This window comes from Halictus rubicundus, chromosome 2 (assembly GCF_050948215.1).
Source record: "Halictus rubicundus isolate RS-2024b chromosome 2, iyHalRubi1_principal, whole genome shotgun sequence".
Taxonomy (NCBI): domain Eukaryota; kingdom Metazoa; phylum Arthropoda; class Insecta; order Hymenoptera; family Halictidae; genus Halictus; species Halictus rubicundus.
This window is the reverse complement of record NC_135150.1, coordinates 7132959-7154023: the sequence shown is the minus strand read 5'-3', so window position 1 is coordinate 7154023 and position 21065 is coordinate 7132959. Positions and strand designations below refer to the sequence as shown.

General features: G+C 37.2%; 1 protein-coding gene across 1 annotated transcript in view; it reads left to right on the top strand.

Annotated features, from left to right (window-relative positions):
* Window positions 1–9469, top strand: part of Task6 (TWIK-related acid-sensitive K[+] channel 6) — a 327341-nt gene extending 317872 nt beyond the window's left edge. The window contains exons 6-7 of the mRNA XM_076804650.1: window positions 2080–2409; window positions 7423–9469. Of these exons, the coding sequence (XP_076660765.1) occupies window positions 2080–2409; window positions 7423–7737 (645 nt within the window). The 3' untranslated portion in view covers window positions 7738–9469. The remainder of the gene's footprint in view (window positions 1–2079; window positions 2410–7422) is intronic.
* The last annotated feature ends 11596 nt before the right edge of the window (window positions 9470–21065 follow it).

Genomic DNA, 21065 nt, shown 5'->3' with positions numbered 1-21065 from the left:
CTATTTATTTTGTGATCATAATGATTAGAAATTCTTTCAGAATTTCATAGAAAAAAAAATAGTTTATATTTATTGTATGCCTATGTTTTCTCCGAAGGATATATATCAACTACAACAAAATAGAATTTTATTTCTGGTTTAAAGGAATTTAATAATATACATATTTATTAGACTCTGTTCAAACTCTTCATCACGAGTCTGACTCGATATTGTAGGGCAAGGGATTAATTCACTTGTCAAGCAAGGGGCTCACACATGTGACATATCGAGACCCTACTGTAACTTTGAAAACGTTTCTGCTTTTTATGTCGAATACTATTGGGTTGTTCGAAATGTAATTTCGTTTTTGTGGGGGGGGGGGGGGGGGTGTGTGAAAATGAAAGACGATTTTCTCATAGTGTATAAATATTTTATTGAATTATATATTTTCCATTTTGGTGCAATACCAAACTACCCAATTACGCAATTTTGTCTTTATCAGCTTCAGCTTTCTGCATCTTCAACATCAAACTTGCTGGAACGAAATTTCTCAAACCAGTTTTGGCACTAGCGTTCTACCAATACATCTTCTCCATGCACATCGAATAATTTGTTTCTTGCTTGAACAGCATTTGTACCTTTTCGATAGTAAAAAAGTGGAATATGCCGAAAATGCTGCTTTAGACTTTCAATATTTAATAGGACACCAAACAAAAACTATTGCGTAGAATCAAACAAACTTTTTCGCAAACAAATCTTGCAATATCAGCTGTTAAAAGATATACAGAGTGTCCCAGCTAACTTGACCACCTTGAATATCTCGCTTAGTGTTAGTAATAGAAAAAAAACGTTATAGGACAATATTAACCTAACCGAAGGGGCAATATAATGATTCGGAAAAAACTTTTTTCAAGGTCATTTTCTTCTAGATATCAAGGTTATCAATTTTTTTTAATGGAACTATATATTTTTTTTATCGCGATGTAACAGTAGAGGTGAAGACCTCTTCAATGACATATTATACAACGACCTTCGTGTGACCTTGGGTATGAAAAATCCAAAAAGCATTATAGGTATTATCAGTGATTAATTTACTACCCTAATTGGTTTGGTGTTAATGGTACACTAAATGGTAACAAATATGCCAATTTTTTAACTGAAGATTTGCCTCACCTATTGGAAGAAATACCATTAACTCGAAGGATCGAGATGTGGTATCAGCATGACGGACGTCCGGCACATAACTCAAGAATAGCCCGTCAAATATTAGACGAAAAGTTTCCTCAACGTTGGATTGGGCGAGGCGCAAACGTTTTATGGCCTCCGTGGTCACCTGATCTAACTCCGTTAGATTTCTTTTTGTGGGGAACACTTAATAGTATTGTTTATGAACATGTTCCATCAACAGCCGAAGATATGAAGATGCGTATTAGAACTGCATGTACCAATATTAGCAATGAAATTATTAGAAGAGCCAAAGAATCATTTATTTTCCGTATACAACAATGTATTGCAAACAATGGTCATCATTTCGAACATTTATTGAAATAGAGTAGTTCAATCAAACCAATTAGTGTAGTAAATGTTTTTTGGATTTTTCATACCCAAGGTCACACGAAGGTCATTGTATAATATGTCATTGAAAAGGTTTTCACCCCTACTATTACATCGCGATAAAAAAATATATAGTTCCACTTAAAAAAAATTGATGACCTTGATATCTACAAAAAAATGACCTCGAAAAAAGTTTTTTCCGAATCAGTATATTGCCCCTTCGGTTAGGGTAATATTGTCCTACAACGTTTTTTTCTATTACTAACACTAAGCGAGATATTCAAGGTGGTCAAGTTAGCTGGGACACCCTATATAATGAGAATGCGGTTTAAGTGTGAAGCTGGCTGCGAAAAAATACAATTACGTACTCGATTGGGAAAAAACGAAATGACTTTCCGAACAACCGAATATTTTATCGAGCACTGTCAGCGTAAACCATGAAAATGCGACTACGTATTGAATTCCAGCTTATTTGACACATTTCCATAAACATCTGCAGCGTAGTAGTGGTGAGATGGATATCCGTAAAAACTGTGTAATTTTCAGGCCTCAGAAATAAATCTTATCTGCGTGGTGACGACCTTGTCTTGCTTAACAATTGCGGGAGGTGCCGCGGCGTTCTCTAGGTACGAAGGATGGTCATACTTCGATTCCATCTATTATTGTTTCATCACTCTTACAACCATCGGCTTCGGCGATATGGTCGCGCTGCAAAAGGATAATGCGCTGGACAACAAACCCGAGTACGTGATGTTCTCCCTGATATTCATTCTGTTCGGCTTGGCTATCGTCGCCGCCTCCCTCAATTTATTGGTCCTGAGATTCGTCACGATGAATACCGAGGACGAAAGGCGGGACGAGGCAGAAGCTCTACAGGTAAGCGCCTATCATAAATCTCTCTCTCTTGTTAGCACACACGAATAAATCATCGGGAACTTATCGCACAGTGTTCGATGCTATAGGTAGTGATGGGATTGATACCAATACGATCGGTGATACTCGATACAATCCGATACTAAAGTAATCAATTGGAAATATCGATACTTATCGAAATTTCAGGTAGTTGGAATCAATTATCGATACAGATTCTCTTTCATTCGATACCAATCCAATACTGTACTGAAGCTGAAACAAAAGTATCGATACGTGTTTTATACTTACACGAATATTAATACTTGTTTGATACAGTGAATTCTCGATATATGTCAACAACACTTCCGCGACATTTATCATCCAGGACTTGGCGACATATATAGAGAAATCACTGTACCTACACTCTTGTCTATAAGTCACCGGACACTTACTAAAATTTGGATGCAGACGATAATAACACGTTAGTAAAGGACCTACGTTATGAAATGAAAATGGTACTTATTAATATTTTCTAATGTAGAAAACACGTAAATCAAATTGTATGTCAAAAATCTTACGAAAATATCTTATATTTTCTTTTAGGACAATCATTTTCCAATTTGGCTTCTAGAGCTGTCCATAAGCGCTGTTTTGATTTTGGGCAAGCTTCTTTTATTCTATCTGATGTATCTAATTCATCCCACAATTTTTCAATCCTTTTCTTCAACATTTATTCAAATCGTCTATATATATTTTAATATAACAAAGTGAAACAATAAAATCAAGCCCGAAACTTGTATTCTTGTTCTAATTATCAATTTGCTGAAAATAAGTAAGTGTCAGCATACAATTAACATATTGCACACAGTTAACGAAATTATCAATATCCGTTTGATACCTATTTGATGCCTAGTATAGTACCTAGTATTTATCGCGAAAATATTAATACGTGCTTGATGCATGTAGAAAAAAATCGGATGTAATTTACAAAAATGTAATTTTCTGCTAATTATGATTAATGATATTATAATATGATACTATAATAATATGATACTTAAACAATATATGTAATGAGTTGTTGTAAGCATTATCAATTTATTAGCGTGACGCGTGAAACACAATATATTATTGTGATGTCCATTATTATATGTATTTCTATCATACAAATCTCTTGTCCGATCATATAAAATTGTAGAATAGCTCATTAGTACGGCCCTGAAAATGTAAACGGGCCTTGTTCGTGTTCGGTCGCCTCCATCACGAAATTCGTTTGCTTTAAAAAATTGTTCTAGTAAATATCAAACAAGTATCTACACTTTCGTTTCGATTTCGGTACGGTATTGGATTGGTATCAGTTCAAGAAGAATCAGTATCGGCAATCGGTACCAAGTATCCTAAACTTTAATATACATGAAAAATTAAGTCGGAGGAACAGTAAGTTTTTTCGTTTAAGGCTTCGTTTTCAAGAAAAATGATTATGAAGGTTCGTTGGGTTCGCGTGCTATAGTATTTTCAAGAAGTAGAATTGGTCGATCATGAAAAGACGCACCTGCCGACTCCTATCTATTACCACGCGTATTCGCTTAATATTTTAAACTCGATTTTCTCGAAAACGAAACCTTGAATGAAAAAAACTTACTGTTTTTAAGTCTTTCGACTTAATTTTTTTATCCCTGCATATGGATAACAGAGCGAACCTTATAAGAATGGTATTGATAATATCGATACGGTATCGGTCCCATCACTACAGAACCATAGGGGATTCCGGGACAAAATTAATAACTCCTAAACTAATTCATTTTTGATCCAAGACCCTTAATGCTTTTTTGAAGGGCATACGAGGATCTATCAATAGATTAAAAAAAATACAATTTTATTTTTAAAGTTTAAACAAGTTTAAAGCAAAATCTCTGAAAAAAGTTTACTACTTTTTTACGTGATAGAAATTAATTGTATAATAAAGTATGAGAAGTAAATATTACAAAGTTTTGTTGTATCTTATGAACAATTATATGGAATAATAATTTTTAGTTTTATCCGTCAAATGCGGATTCTGTTGCTTTTGACCATTCGTCGTAAATGGTTCTATAGTACTGAATTCCACTTATACAAATTCATTGATTTTCTGCATTAAACTTCAAGTTTAAGTTTCAACAACAAATTGGTACGTTCAGCAAAAGCTGTGGGCAGTTTTGTTTCATTACTGTATTTCGTCATTAATATGTCGTGATTGAAGACTGTTTAGATCTTGCACTCGAGTTTTTGACTTTTGTTCACTGGATCGAACACTGTGTATGACAATAATTGACAAATAGTTTTCCAAACATTATCCACGCGGCTTCGTGAACCGGTTTTCTTCATTTTCGAAAGCCCTCGCATGTTTTGAAAAGTTTCACTGTGATTTTCAGTGGTACAAATTTCTAAATTGATTAAAGTGTTAGGTTGTCCCAAAAATTCGTTTCGTTTTCGACTTACGTGTACGATGTGAATTCAGAATGGTGTTCGAATTTAGCAAATAGGGTTGTTAAAACAAATGGAAGCCAACAAAATAATGACGCATTAACATTGAAACTTTTGGAACAACCTAACAGAATACACACAAAAATCATCGGAAACTTTCAACCAATTGCAGCAATTAACAAAGAATTTGACGAACATTGTCCACGCGGCTTCATGAGCCAACTTCGTTCATTTTCGTCAACCCCACCAAACCCTGAAAAGTTTCACTTTGATTTTCAATCAAAATGTGACACAAATTTTGGAATGTATCAAAGCATAATGCACACGAATAAATCATCGGGAAATTCCAACCCTTTGCAACAATTGACAAAGAATTTTACGAACATTGTCCACGTAGATTCATTCACTAGTTTTTTTTTTTATTTTCGAGAACAGATAAGAATTTTTTAATTTATCGCAATCATAGAAGATGTATATCTTATGACTACTTTATATATTTATATAAATACAGTTTGAAAATAACTAGACTGCATTCATTCAGATCTTGCGCAATTCTTATCATAATATGAAAGAAATATTTTATTGAATAATTCTCCATAAATGCATTTTTACGATTAAGAAAATTCAAATTGTCTCGTTGAATTTGAAAAAAGTTCTATTGCAAAGAGTGTCTGAATATTAATTCCCGCAGTACACGGAACACCGGTAGCAGTAATAAAAACAGAAACGTTATAATCCAGAACATAAAGGGTTATTACATCGGTTCCCCCAACACCCCCATTGGCCGCTACATCGAATCGATAGTGGAAAAAAAATGCCCTTGCTATCCCCTTACGGTTGCAACGTGAAGCCGCTGGGACTGTTCGACAAAACACAACGAAAAAACAACGAATTCGCGAGAACATTTAATCAATGCGAGAAAAACAGCGAGTAAGCACACTTCCTCTAGGATGGTCCTTATTTTGCAACTTCCACCATTTTTTTGTCTTACCCCTCTAAATTGTGACAGTTGGTGAGTCAATGAAGTGTACCTATGGAAGTATATAATTAGTCAACAGGAGCCCGTGCCGCATTTGAGTTAAAGTTTCGACGTATTCAAGATTTCATGTATAATCGTGTTTCGTTATCTTGGAAATGGTGATGTTAAGCAATTATTATAGCGTTTGAGAAATTAAAATTGCAAAACAACAGTTTAGAAAACGTACGTAGAAACGAAAGTAGAAGAGTACAATTAGGTATGCAATATCGTGGACATAATTTCCAAGAATTTTTAAGTCAATAACTCGTTATTCGATTTTGCTAAAATAGTACAAAGATATTAACTCTACGACGGCGGAGTTCGGGTCAACTTTGACCCACAATATTAAAATCGTTATTCAATTGTTCAGTTAATGGAAAATTAATTAAATGAACAGATGCTGTATTAGGAACAATAAAAAGATTATCCCATGTATGGCCTTCAAAAATATCTTTTAAAAAATTGATAAATAAAACAGTAAATGGTCCTAAACATCATTAACTGTGTAATTATAAAAATGGTCCGCCGCCCGAAGGTTAAATACGTTTATTAACTTGAACAAATACGGTCTACAGTGAAATCCATTGAGTTGAGACTTGTTTGGATGTACGTGTACCAAGCAGATTTTTAAAGGCGATTTTCTCGAAAACGTAGTCTCAAGGGAACAAACTTTATTCTACATATATCTTCGATTTATTTTCTCACGTAGAATCAGACCCTATCCGGTTGTACCATCAGTTACATGACATCCTGTATATTAAACATATTAGATTTATTATATAAATATATTAGATTTATTATTCACAAACGTTCACTAATGCATACAAAATAACGGAACACGATTATGTTCGAAAGTAGTATGAAGAATCCGTTAACCGAGTGGTGTTCCAACTATGAATATTTAGGGTGGCGTACGTAAGATAAATATAATTAGTTAACAACAATTTTGCAACAGTATAGTTTATACTAGTATAGATATAATAGAGACACAGAATAAAATCAAACAATTATTTGTTAAATTAACGCATTATCTACCGGCAATTATTCCATCATTTTTGTGAGTCCATGGCTTAGGATTTTTTAACAGATCATTCAACAACAACCTTTCAATCATAAACCAACAACTCATTCTCAATAACGTAATGTAATAATTTCGTCTGAGATTATTGTACAAAAGAAGATTCTTAAGCTTCCATTCAATGCAGCACAATTATTGACAAGCCTATTCACAGGCTTCCGATAGATAAAGTGTTAAGAAGAAAGTTGACAATTTTTGCGACGAGTTAACTCAAGGTTAAACAGTTGAAAAACTTTAACTAAAATGCGGCACGTGTTCCCGTCATCCAATTACCTTCAATTTTGGCATACGTCAATTTCTCACCCCAAGTGTCACAATAGGTGGAGGGGGGATATAATACAAGAAAAGAGTTAAAAGAAATTTTTGAGCCCCGTATCTAAGGACCGCCCTAGCGGCCGTAACGAATCGAGAGAGAAAAAAAAACGAACGGTGGAGAGGCGAGGGAGAAAAAGAGAATGAAGGAAAAATTGTTATGACGCAGGCTGCGCAAGGAGCAGTGCGCCTGGAGGGCGACGTAATAATGGCGAACGGCTCGATACTGTCGGGCCAAATAGGCATCCACGGTGACACGATATCGCTGGACGACGACACGTCGGTCTGCAACTGCCGCTGCAGCGGCTTCCAGAAGAAACGACGGAGACCACGGTTCACGGTCCGTCGCTCGCCCGGTAAGATCTCGCACCTGCTGCCGATGCAGCAGCTGTCGTCGTTGAATATGCACAGCGAGCAATGCGCGCCCCCGCCCACGCCGTTGCTGCAACTTCCGCCGTTGTATCAACATCGAGCCAGCATCTGACGATCATCGACCGTCAGCATGATGCCGCAAGAACTGCCGCGACGGGTCTCTGTCTGAGACCATCTTTGAAGAAAATCGAAAAAAGAGAAAGCGAACGAACGTTAGTGCGAAAGGTAGGGCGACTGACCGTGAGTGACTGTGTGTGTGAAAGAGAGAGAGAGGGAGAGAGAGAGAGAGGGGGAGAGAGAGAGAGAGAGAGAGAGAGAGAGAGAGAGAGAGAGAGAGAGAGAGAGAGAGGTTTTCGTCGGCTTCAACGAATTTAATCCTCAAGATCTCCCCTGTTTGGGGATTAACCGTTCTCCAAACCGGAAGTCCCTCGGGACCAGAAAATTGGAGCCGTTTCCCACTGACGATTCTCTCGTTTTGTTCGTCGCGTTGTTTTAACCGCTTGCTTGTGTCTCTCTCGGCAGACGAGGCTTGATTTCGCGAGGTGTGTCGGTGTTGTCCGGAGTATAAATGTTTCCAATTGTTAGGTAGGCTAGCGATTAGGATCGTCGATCGGCTTCGTCGAATTCCGATGGATCCGACTGTTGGAGGACTTCCGAAGTCACTCGAGGCTCCGTTTTAGCTTTTTAGATTGTAAGCGACCATTGATCGAGGAGGAATTACATACCGGATCCCTTCTGACAGAGACTGTCTCGGTAGTGTCGTCCTTGTCGTCGAGTCATCGGATAGGTTTTTTATTGTACGGTAGCTGGGACACTGTATTCTTCATGGTAGCGGTAGAGGTCATTAGGAATACATGAGTAATATAGATTTTAGGCTTCCGCGGCCCGGTGTCATCGCGGTTGGCGCTGTTGAAGCATTGAGTGAACCGGGAAGCATGAACTGGCAACGTTTCGTTACCGAGTCGACTTCGTCGGTATCGGACTGCGCGCGGATGTTATGCGAATGTTCATTATCAAAGTATGTACGCAACTGCTCCCGATCACGTAGGATCGATGATTTTTCGTTTACCGGATCGTCCGGACGGATTCGATCGATTAAAACACGTCACCAATTGTCGATTATTGAATCAAGGCAGGGTACAGAGCAATGCTGATCAACCGCATGATCGAACGTGTGCTGTTCGATGTCTGGCGAATATGACTGTGGCCTCGACGAAACGTTAGGCTCGTTTTCCCCACGAGGATACGGTCAACAGACGAAAACGTGACGACGACGACTGCCACGAATAATCGTATATCCATTACTTACACGAGCAATCATTTTGATTCTGTTCGCTCTATCTTCGAATCATTCAGTATCCTCTTTGCCGAAATTGCAAAGACGAGTACGTGTAAATATTGTCTGCATAGCGTTCTAGAATTCCATCGCATTTAAAGTATTTTTCCAAGTAACTTCCGACTATCTTTAGACTGTAGGAGCCAGACTTCGCGGAAGCCGTCCAAAAGTTCGTGGAAATGAAACTTTAGGATCGTGAAGGAATATTTTCTGCTCGTTGGCGTACGCTGAAGTGTCTCAGGTGGCGAAATTTCTTTCTCTTCGTTGAGCTGTTTCCTCGTAAGAGCGGAGATCCGGCGAGATACCAGCCCGAACGGAGACTGGCGTCTCGTCAATTCATTTCTCCCTCCCGTGTCCCGAAGTTTTCGATTAGCAGTTCAGAATACCGCGAAGAAATGTTCGAGAAATTATATCCTAATGAATCCCAAGTGCTTCCGATTGTTTCGAACACGATCTTCCAATGTTTTCAGAGCGTGCCGAGAGCATTTCACGCGTTACGATACCTTGCATTGTGTCGATCTCTTCCATTGACGTATGATTTATGAATCTTGTCACGGGTGCGATGAACTGATCCTTAGAAGCAACTGTTCTGTGCATGTACAAAAACAAGGTGTGCTAGCGATCATGTGTTCCGTAGTCAAGAAGCATTGATTTAAAGAAAATGAAAACAAAACGGAGAGCGAGAGGTTGATTAAACGTGCATGTGCGTGAGAGGAGGAAACGATGAGAGAGTGACTGAGCGTGTATGAAAGAGAGCGAGAGAAAGAGAGAGAGACAGACAGACAGAGAGAGAGAGAGAGAGAGAGAGAGAGAGAGAGAGAGAGGGAGAAAGGGAGAAAGAATGAAAGAGAGGGAAAGAAAGAGAAAAGACACAGAGAAAAAAAAATATACATATATATATCTGCGTTCACATTGCTAAAGAAAAGAGACATATGTATAAACAAAATATATACACACCGAAAGACATATACATAAAATGAACACGACTTTTTCATTAAGACGGCATTTTACAATTTGTATATATGAACTATAGATATTACACGTACGAATCTAGGTGTACGAATTAAGGTGTTTCGATCTTACGATGTGTATAAATACCATACTTGCGAGACAACATTATATAATTATATTATCATTGCGAGTGCGCGAGTACACGAGGGAATCCCCATTCTCGATTTTCCACTTATTACCGTTTAATTAATGATCCAGATCGTTTGAAAGATCGTGGCCGTAAACTACATAGGACACTAGCTACCAGATAGATCTCGCCACGCCCGGACGCTCGGCCAGGAAAAGATAAAAGTTTAATCATATAAATGAAAAAAAAATGGAAACTACACATATATACATATAACGATTAAATATCTTAACGAAGATAAATAAAATCCAGGGATAGGGAGAGAGGGAGAGAGAGAGAGAGAGAGAGAGAGAGAGAGAGAGAGAGAGAGAGAGCGAAGAAGAAGAAAAAGAAGAGAGAGAGAGAGGGAGAGGGAGAGAGGGATAGAGAGAGTGAAAGCCGTTGAGATCACACGAGAATTCAATTATCGGCCCCTGATCTTGTTTTGGTTTACAGTTTACCTACGGAAAGTCAATCCATCGAGACACAAAGCACCATAATTTCCGAATAGATTACGAGACGCGTCATACTATAGTCGAACACGAGCGGAACAATTCTCTTGCCTTTTATCGACAAGTAGAACGTATTCGAGTATTTTTAAGACATACAGTGGATTGCACATACACGCGTAGCGTAAGTAGTGAAACTTCGTTTTGCTCACTCGGCCTTTCAACTATTTCAACGTGGCCGCCAGGAAGGAACCGATGTGCAGACATCTTTGAACTATTCTGTTCAGTTGTGGTTTTCATGATTACTCGTTGCTGCGTCGCTTCACTCTCGCCGTACGTTCTTCGCAGACCCTTAAATCGATCGAAACTGTTAAACAGTCCGGTAAGGGAACGTCGCTGAAACGAGCTTATTCGCAAGCCAGGCTTCATCGTACGCCGAGCCATTGCGACCATACTAATCGAGGCGCGTTACTAGCACGTTTTTCTGGCCACGGAAAACAGTATGTTCCGATTTTGGTCTCGAAATACGGTATGTTTTCATTCGTCGTCACAAAGAATAGCTTGTTACGCTATGTCCACACTGAAGCAACACTGAGCGACTTTTCTCGCCTCTTGTTGCCTCTACGTTTATTCGGTAAAAGCGGAGACTTTTTCACGACACGCTTTACGCTTTTCCGCAACGAAAAGCAACACATTCCGGTACATTGTTGCGAAAAATAGCACGGTGTGTTTTCTGGCACGAAAAATAGCATGTTTCATTGATGGGCTAGAATTCTGTTACAAAAATAAAAAAAAAGTGAATGTACTTCTTGGAAGAGGACTTGATCAAACATAAATTGATAATTTATTTAACTAATCACATCATTAGAAAATAACTTAGATACCATTGCTGATAGGTCCCCTTTTTGCAGTGAATTTCAGTGCTGTATCCACTTTTGTAATGTACATTCTTCAATATCCTCTTTTGAAATTCACACTAATTGAATTTATGTCTGATCGCGCGTATGTCTTTCGAACCGAAGCAATTTTAACAAAAGCCCGTATAATTGTTTTCGATAAGACCCTGAAATTAAATATGTCTGTTTACAATTTTTGTTGTACAATATGTAGATTATAAATTTTTTATTCCTTCAGTCCTGCGAATATACAGATTTGTTTTTACGATGTTTATCAATGTGACCAATCTTTAAAAATCTAGAATTTAAAAGAAATGAAAAAATGTATAATAATACTTCTCCTTTAATCGTACAAAGCTTACCCTCAGGAACTATAACCATTTTATGGTAACATAAAAAATTCAAATTTACCTGTGAGTTATAGTAATATTCCAATCTATAGCAGTTTTAAGAAGCATGGCAAAAATAATTTGTTTACGATTTTGTTCACCACAGTTATCGCTGTATAACATGAGTTCCTTAATTCCATTTTTAAGTTTTTCGTTAATAAATTACCATAAATATCCTACTTTTCGCGGCAACATTTGAAATAGGCTACTTGAACGATAATCATACCGGTTATGGTGGCATAGTCGAAACGTGCGTGTTAGCTGCAGAAATATTGAAATATGCTACCTCGCGCGATAGATTGATATGTGCTACTCTTCGTAAGGCACATGGAATGTGGTATTTTTCGTAACGCACATAAATGTTTTTTCTTATTTTGGCTGTGATCAATAATCAATAAACAAACAATAACCTGACGAATTTCACGGAAACTCAATAACATTTTAGGTACAGTAAAACTCCATTTATACATATTTATACTCGTCGGAAGACAAGCAGTTCATATAACTGTCCATATAACAGCTCACTGATTTCCCCCACTACAGTGATTTCTCTATATATGTCGCCAAGCCCTGGATGATAAACGTCGCGGAATTATCCCCACTACCGCGGGGTATACCACGTGGGGGCCACGAAGATGGAGAGGCCTCGGACGCCGAGGAGTGTAACCATAACACGACTCGGGTATCTCTCCTGGACGATATACGACGCTGGCAAGACCAGTGTTGTTGACAGATATCGAGAATTCACTGTACTTGCAACTTTGCTTTCTGTCTTGATCAGTCCTCGAATTACAGCAATAGCTCTGAGTCTATGAATTTGGGAACGACTTGTAAAAACGGTAGTAAAGTGTGGTAAATTAATCTTTCACCTATTTAAAAAATAAAACAAAGATTAAAAGCTCTTATGATGCAGTAAACGTAAAATATTATACAATATATAAAATCGTCTAAAACAGTGTTTTTTGCAGTTTATGATTTTCTTTTTGCTTTTATTTGCTCCATTTATTTCCACCCCAGTATGGTACTTTAATATTTTAAATTCACATTTAAAAAATAAAAAAAAATATCGTCCGTCAAATATCGTTTGTTTTGCAATATTGAACAAAAAAAAAAATTTGTTGAATATATCGTTCGTAAAATATCGTTTGTTTTGCAATATTGAACGCTGTAGATAGACGAATTGCTGTCTCAACACTTTTCAATCTTTCCAGACTTTTAATTTTTTGGCGTAGGTGTAAGCACAATTCTCTTGCGATTTGAATTACTATTGGAAGCCATATTCTCAAAATACTACTGAAATACAATCATTGCAATTAAAAGGAATATTACTTTCATCGGAATAATTATTATCTTCGGAACACTATTTTGTAACTGACACGTAAATCGACTACAAATCACAGTTGAATTTTGTTTACATCTTAAGTTAACCTAATGCGTTACGTCCTTACCCGAACGTCGCAGACTTCCATATTATTGGAGTGACGCTCGGTACTAGTTCAAATAATAGGCGCTCAGCTAGGATTCACAAAACCGGGCATTGACGAAGATTTCGTTCGCATAAATCGAGTTTAGATAAATGGAGTTTTTCTGTACAGTGGATCCATGATGAATTCGAACATTAAATACCTACCCAATTCTCGAAAAATTGCCTATACAAAAACAGTGATAATTTCGGTTAAAATGATCGTACGATAAAAAATGTGGGCTTATTTTGCAGCTAGAAGCCTCTAGTTTCATAACCTATCATTCATTTAATTCTAAGATTTTTTCGTGATGTACCGGGCAAGAAACACAAGACGCGTTTTTTCTCTAAAATGCTATACATTCAAACATCTGTGAAAACTTTGGAAAATTTTTCGCGTGACTGAAACCACCATGGATTTAGAAATTGAAGCTTCTTCTTTACAACGACACCTTAAAAATTGGTACATGACTTTTTCTAGTCGTTTTATCGAGCTTTGAACGAGAGGTGTGCCGCCAACTTTACAGTATATATGGCAACTTCATTCACGGAAAAAATATTTGAAAGTTTTTGGAGACATTTGAATTTGCAGCATATTTTTTAGGAGAAATGGATTTTCAGTTTTCCACCATGCTACATAATGTAAACATATCTTAGAGGAAAATGAACACTGGTTTACAAAAGTAGAGGCTTCAAGCTTTAAAATGAGTCCAGGCTTATGGTTGTTTGTTTTTACGAAATTATCACTATTTAAATATCAGTTGTATCATTTATGTCTAAACACTTCTTGGATCCACTGTATGTATAAATGATCACTAGTACTTATTTGGAGTTTTTTCAACATTTCATCTGATAAAAATGTTTGCTTGCGCTGTCGACTCTTCAGGGACGATTTTTATGTACCGTAATGGCTGTAGCGAACATTAGATACAGTATAGTTTCATCGATTTGCTTCCCAAAATTTTTAGAAAACCTAAATTGTCATGAACGTCGACCGTGCAGAAAGAAACCGACAAATCGTCTCCGAAGAATTAGGTAATTTGAATTACTTCAGGATCAGCGATATATTTTAAGAATACTGATAGTTTGCATGATACGCAGACGTTCGCATGGAATTAATCACTGAGATAGTATTAATGTATTTTGGTTAATTTCGCAGAGCGCTTATCCCAAAAGTCTAGAATCTCTTTTTCAAAAGTTTCCAAGCAATTACATTTTAAAGCCGAGATAATCGACGAAATTGTTTCAATTAATCGTCGCGTGTTTTGTGACAGAGCTTCGATCAAGCACAATTGCTTCGCGATACTCGTGACGCTAACAAATACTGTAAAACTCGTCGTACGGTGAATCGTAACGTTTACAGGTACTTCAAGTTTCTAGATAAAAAAAAAGATTATTGGCTATTCTAGTCTCACGCTTGATTAAAAATTGAATTGAATCCTCACATACCGGAACTCGGCTATGAGTCAGCCACCCTACAGTCAGCTACCCTGAATGCAACTCTTGACGGTATAGCATACACAATTCAGTCGCTACTGCCATAAAATGGGAATGTTACATGCTGATAGAAAAATAGCTCGACAGAAATGTAAATTTATATTTTCTTTACGCCTTTCTCTATTATTCGAGGTCGGATCTTTATGCAAAATAAAAATTGTTCTTGACCATTGCAACACACAGAAACCAAATTGGAATTTATTTCTCTCCTTAACATTAACCGTACCACGACCGGTTACACATTTTTGATTTCACAATTATTGGAATTACAAAGATGTTTCCATTAGATAAATTTATTCATTCGAGCACACATGATTATATAAATTGCGAGAAATCTAAATAAATTCAGTCGTGTAATGTTTATAATACAACGCATACCAGCCATATGCTGTGCTCGGTACGGTTAGTGTTAATAGATTTAATTAGTTGGAAAGTAATGTATAGATATTCACAAATTCTTTTAATCTTTTCATTATTTCAAATTGCAGCCAGCCATTTTCGTCATATACGCATAAAATCCGCAGTCTAGTTATCATACATTTTCCAAAAACATGTATTTAAAAACTACTGTGTAGACTGCCAATTTCACATAATGGTATCCATTTCTGAAAAAGTTTCTAATTATCAGCCATTAACGGAACTGTGATTCTTTTATTAATTTAATCTAATATAACTGTGCTTGTAATTGTCCGTGTGAACGTACATTGTCTCTGAAACAGAGCTGGAACGCAAGAATATTTCTAATGCCTGTGCAAAAAATCTTGATTCGCACAACGAGAGCAGCAAGGCGAAGCAATTAACGGCTAATCAGCGAAATGGTACTCTCGAGTTCTTATTACGGGACGAAATTCGAAACGAATTAAACCGCAGTGCGATAAAAAAAGCGGGTGCTATTAATTTTAAAGTTTAACTGTTTCCAGAGTTTAGCACAGAACCAACGCAAGTATGATACAAAAAAAAAAACATATTTGCGTAGGTGTGTTCAGCAAGAAAATTACGTTAGAAAAATCGTATCAGTATAATTCGAAATAAAAGTAAAAGTGAAACGTATACCATCATATCTGGAACAGAGCATCATAATTAGACTGTAGATCTTCGTGCAAAATAAAAATTGTCCAAAACAAGAGTCAAATAGAAATTTCAGTGTTTCGTTAATAATTTTGATCAGCTACAAATAACTGATATTTTTCAATTTGTTTTTATCTGTTCACTGCTTTGAAGCGCACTTACTGATTTTTGTCATAAATACATAAAATCTGCAGTCTAATAATAATTATGCACGCTAATCAATCCAGATATAATTTATTTATGACTGAGTATGCGAGGTTCGTACCGGAACTGTTCAACAGAACTACACTCGTCCCGAGTACTGTTTCATTAAACATTAAGCAGATCGTTACCTAAATTAATGTTTCGGGGTTTAAGGGTTAATGAAGACAATTAACTGCAACCGGAGTTGAGAAGAACGTGGCCACGTAAACGGAAGCATTCGCGATTGATCGAACCAGCCGTATTCGTTTTAACCGTACGGAAAGAAAAGAGATAAATTCGATGAATACACGCACTTATTGCCATCACTATCATTATTATGTCTTATTTATCTTTTCACGAGAATTCGCTATAACACAATAAACGAATTACATTTGTAATATACTAGGGTAGGAAATAACAACGATCACGTCGATTGGAATGGACTCTCACGATATTAAAAGACTAAAAGCGGTATGCGAGCATCACGAAAACACGAATTCGAGTTCGAAGGATTCACGGACGAATCAGAGTTACGCGTTCTTTCGATCATTGTTATTGACGGACTTCATTTTCACGCTCCTCCGCTACCGAACAACATGATTTCGAATAGTTTATACGGGATTATCGATGCAGTGGTGGCACAACCGAAATGGGGGGTGATTGATCTGCGTAGAAAAATAATTCGAAAATATAGAATACAAATTTTTGCATGCGACCTTGACGAATTTTCCAAGCCGATTTTCTTGAAAGCAAAGCGTCACGTGAAAAAATATTATTCTACAACTTCGACTTGTTTGTTTATGTAGAATCTCCCTCTTTCCGGTTGTACCGCTAGTTACCGATCACCCTGTATATCGGTTAGCAGTAACGAACGATAGCCCGTTTCAAAATTACAAGTTACTAATTATATATAACGCTAACTCCGTCTAAGATCGATTATCTATCCTCGTCCCTCTAACCGCTGCCACACATGCTCTTCGACGAAATATTCATTCCGTTGGATTCGAACGAGAAGAGAAACTTCGAACGGTCCCGCATGCAGTTTCTTACGATTAATTTCTCAAATGGACGTTGTAGCGTGTTAAGATAATACAAGGATTATACAAACGCGTGTTTAAGATAATACAAGGATTAAGAATTTTAGATAAAATACCTTATATTTCCATGCAAGATTCCGTAAAGAATAAGTGAGCTTGTACAACCTTAAACCTTCGAAGTCTAGGCGTTCTAGAAACGATTCTCCCTGATTTGTTCGACGATTTTTAGTATCATTACGTGTATAATGAAAACGCTTACGATACGATCGATCGAGGAAGAGAGTCGTTTTACGATAAAATACCAAGAGTTTGTCATTAAATCCATAAGTGATGTTGCATATCTGTCTATTACACACCCGCATTTACAAACGACGTAAGACGAATCCACGGAGGGAATTAGAATTGCGCTTCTCCGTGGAGGACTTCTACCGAGAACCACGATCGCAGTATACAGACGTCGATGTTGTCTGAGTATGCGATTCCGGAGTAACAATGGTACGAATGAAAATTGTGTATTTGCATGGCGAGTAAAGTGATCGGAGAGAGTAGTCGCTTTACCGCTAAGGCTAGCCGTGCACCACGGTTTTCCACCAGGCGGCGAACAGATTTTTATAGACGCGGTTGTGCATTTCTGCACTTAAACCAGGAAGATAGGTTGGGGGGGGGGGGGGGGACAATGAGGTGTCGCCTGGCGTTCTCCCGCAGTGTGCTGCTGAGCCCAATAGACAGATATCGATGCGAAACAGGCAAGTATAAGGAGAACTTGTTTACACTAATTTATCGATTGCGAGTGGTGTATAACGGACCCCGTGGACTGGCGTGAATAAAAAGAAAAATAACGGAGACATCCTGATATGTTCGAACTAAAATGCAAGCTCAAAGAAATGTAACGAATTATATTAAAGTGCCATCGTTTTCTTATGCATGTTTAAATCCTTGTATTACTTTTGGTGAACAGTTGATTCAACTGTACAAAAAGAAAGAGAAAAGAAAAGAAAAAAAAAGAAAACTCTCCCCTTCGTTTTGGCACAGGAAAGGTCGAGCACAGATACAATCCGTGAAAACTTCATTATTAAGATAAATACATTAAGTACAAACGTAGATATGTAGGGATCCATTTCCGCGGAACTTAACGAATAAGAACTAGTCGTTGCAAGCTTGGAACGATGTATTTGGTATCGGAGTTGCGCGTTCGGTTTTTAGTCAATGACAAAACAGTATGTGTACCGTCGAGCTATCGTGCGTTTAACAGATTTGGATTCGGTTGTGAGTCTTGTGAGAGCTGACTTTGCGCGGGACATTGGTTGGTGAAATGCCACTCTTTAGCCCTTCGTTGTCTTGGTTTTGCCTGCGGGGAAAATGACTATGTTCGGTAGGCATCCGATGGCGGAGCATGAAGATCGTGGCTAAAGTAGCAGGTCTCATTGCCTCTTCGGAAGGAATTCGATTCTGTTCGAAAGAGCAGCCCACGTTGTCCTCCACATTGTTCCCGGATACTCTTTTCTAAACACCGTTCTGTACATTCTATTACGGATTCTATAGTTCCCGAACTAATTCGTACTATAGCGAGAATCGATTCTAAACCTTGTATCTCACACGCAGTCCATTTGCCCGCGTTCCGTGCCTTCGGAGCGAAATTCCTCCGTGGCGAACAAATGTTTCGAGATCAGCAAGTTGTAGATTAGACCTGGGCAACTGTTTGGTCACGAGCTGTCGACGCTCGCTTTTCCTGCTAACAAAAGTGGAGGAAGGGGTGGTATGTGGCACACAGTTTTATATTTCTTCTTACAATCTGGTTCATAACTCAATCCATCCGAATTTTTGCTTAAAATGTAGGTAAACTAATAAGGTTACACGTGACAAAAGGTGCAAGTAAAAAAAAAAAAAAATTTCATTGAATTGAATATTTATTATGAAAATACGTTATTTTTGAACCCCTTACCAAAGTGAGGGTAATATGCCTATTCTTTATATACAAACATCGCACGAGTTTTCTTCTTTCTCACACGATGTACTATTTAGTTTATTAAAATATAAATTATTTCATTCATCATACACATTATTTTATTCATTCACATTATATTTGGCCCCCTCCGTTGCGCGGAGTGGCAAAATGTCAACACGCATAGTTTTAGAAACTTTTATTTTATCGTTAAATTTATTTTATCGGATTATCACCGCTTCCTCTAGTAACTTACTAGGCAAGTCCGTGTGTTCCCCTCTCATGCACGTGCGAGTCGAAGCGCGGTAGTGAGGTAGCGGCTCGGGCGTCGAGAACTCGTGAGCAATCAGTTGCCAAGGCCTGTTATATGTAATTTTCATTGACAGAATGACAAATTTCGAATAGACCATACGGTTATAGCGGATAATCTGTGATCGGTGACGTCTTTTTGTCGGCTGATTTTAGGAACGCTTCGAGAAGACGTTAAGAGCAATATCGTTCCAATTTTTTTTTTTCGGCGCATTCGTGTTTCTTTCTATTTCTTTCGTGAACACAAACGACGCTTCTTGAATCGTTGAACGATCAATCTTAATTTGTTGTTGTTCGAAATAAGTGCAGTACAAATGGTCATGAAAGAAAACTCATCGGGAAGGCTTACACCCATCACCGGAAATCTTTCTATAACTTATGAATAATCATTGTATCAATAAACTAGCAATGCGACTACAATTTGCATTCCACATCCGACTCGATAACATTGCAAGGATCATTTTTAACAGAGACTACCATTTCTAGAAATTGTATGATACAAGTAACAGAGAACTGATAAAATTTTACTAACGTTAATAAAACTTTGCATATATAAATATAACGTATATCTATATATATACACATATATAGATAAATATCCAGTTCTTTGTTCGACGGAAAACTACTACGACAACCATTTTACAAGTACGGTTTTAAAATAGCAGTTCAAATTATTCACTAAAATCGCTCGAGACTTAGACGTGTGGTCACACATGCAAGGAGATGATACCGTTTGTAGTCAGCCGTGTGTGGTTCGTTCAGACAGTGATAGAATTGCGTTTTTCTGCCCATCCTTCTTCCATCAATGTTTCGTCATTTTAGCTAATAAAGGAAAAAAAAAATAAACTAAATGAGATCTAATCGATATGGCGTGAGATGTACGAGATAATGCTTAAAATTGTCAACGATCTTCGACCAACGCTAATTTAATTAATCTCGATATTGTTGGATAAGCGTGACGATGTTAAGATAAACAATCAAGTCATTCTGGTATTTACTATAGAGAAACGAGAGAAAAATTCTTGCTGGGTACCCGACACGAATTTGACATTTTCAACGGTAATTATAAATCAAAATTTTTAAGCGATAATAATTCATCCATTAGCGAAACGTAGTTTGATTAACAGTTACCAAGTTCTTCGAGATATATTTCGAATTTCATTTTCCATGGGAAAAATTCGATAGAGGAATTTGAATAGCAATATTGAACAATCGGAGAAATAAATAATTGGTACAGGTTTTCAAAGAATTCAAGAGATTTTGCAAGAATTTTCACTCCATACGTCTCCTTCGTTAGACAATTGAGTCGTTTCGATTTACATTTTGAATACACGATTAACTCGAAAATTCTATAAACGATTAATTGGTCGTCTAAATTCAAAGAGACTCGGAATTCAAAGAGGGTGTCATTATCGTATTCAAATCTATTTATTCATTTATTTCTTATTTGAAATTTATAAAACTGTACTTTTTCGTACGAACTTTTAGCATTGAAGTATGCCAACGAGAGAAATGTGTTTGGACTAATAGTTAGTATAATAATGACACGGTTCTTTGAATGCTGATTTGACAAAAACAAAGAAACATCGGAAAAAATGTGAAATAAAATGCATGTACGTATACACACATACACACGAATATATTCAGCGGCGTGACCGTGAAATTTCAAACTTCCCGCATTTTTAACTTTGTATTAGTAGATTACGAACACGATGATTACCATTAATGTTATCTTACACGAATGTAAACAATAAT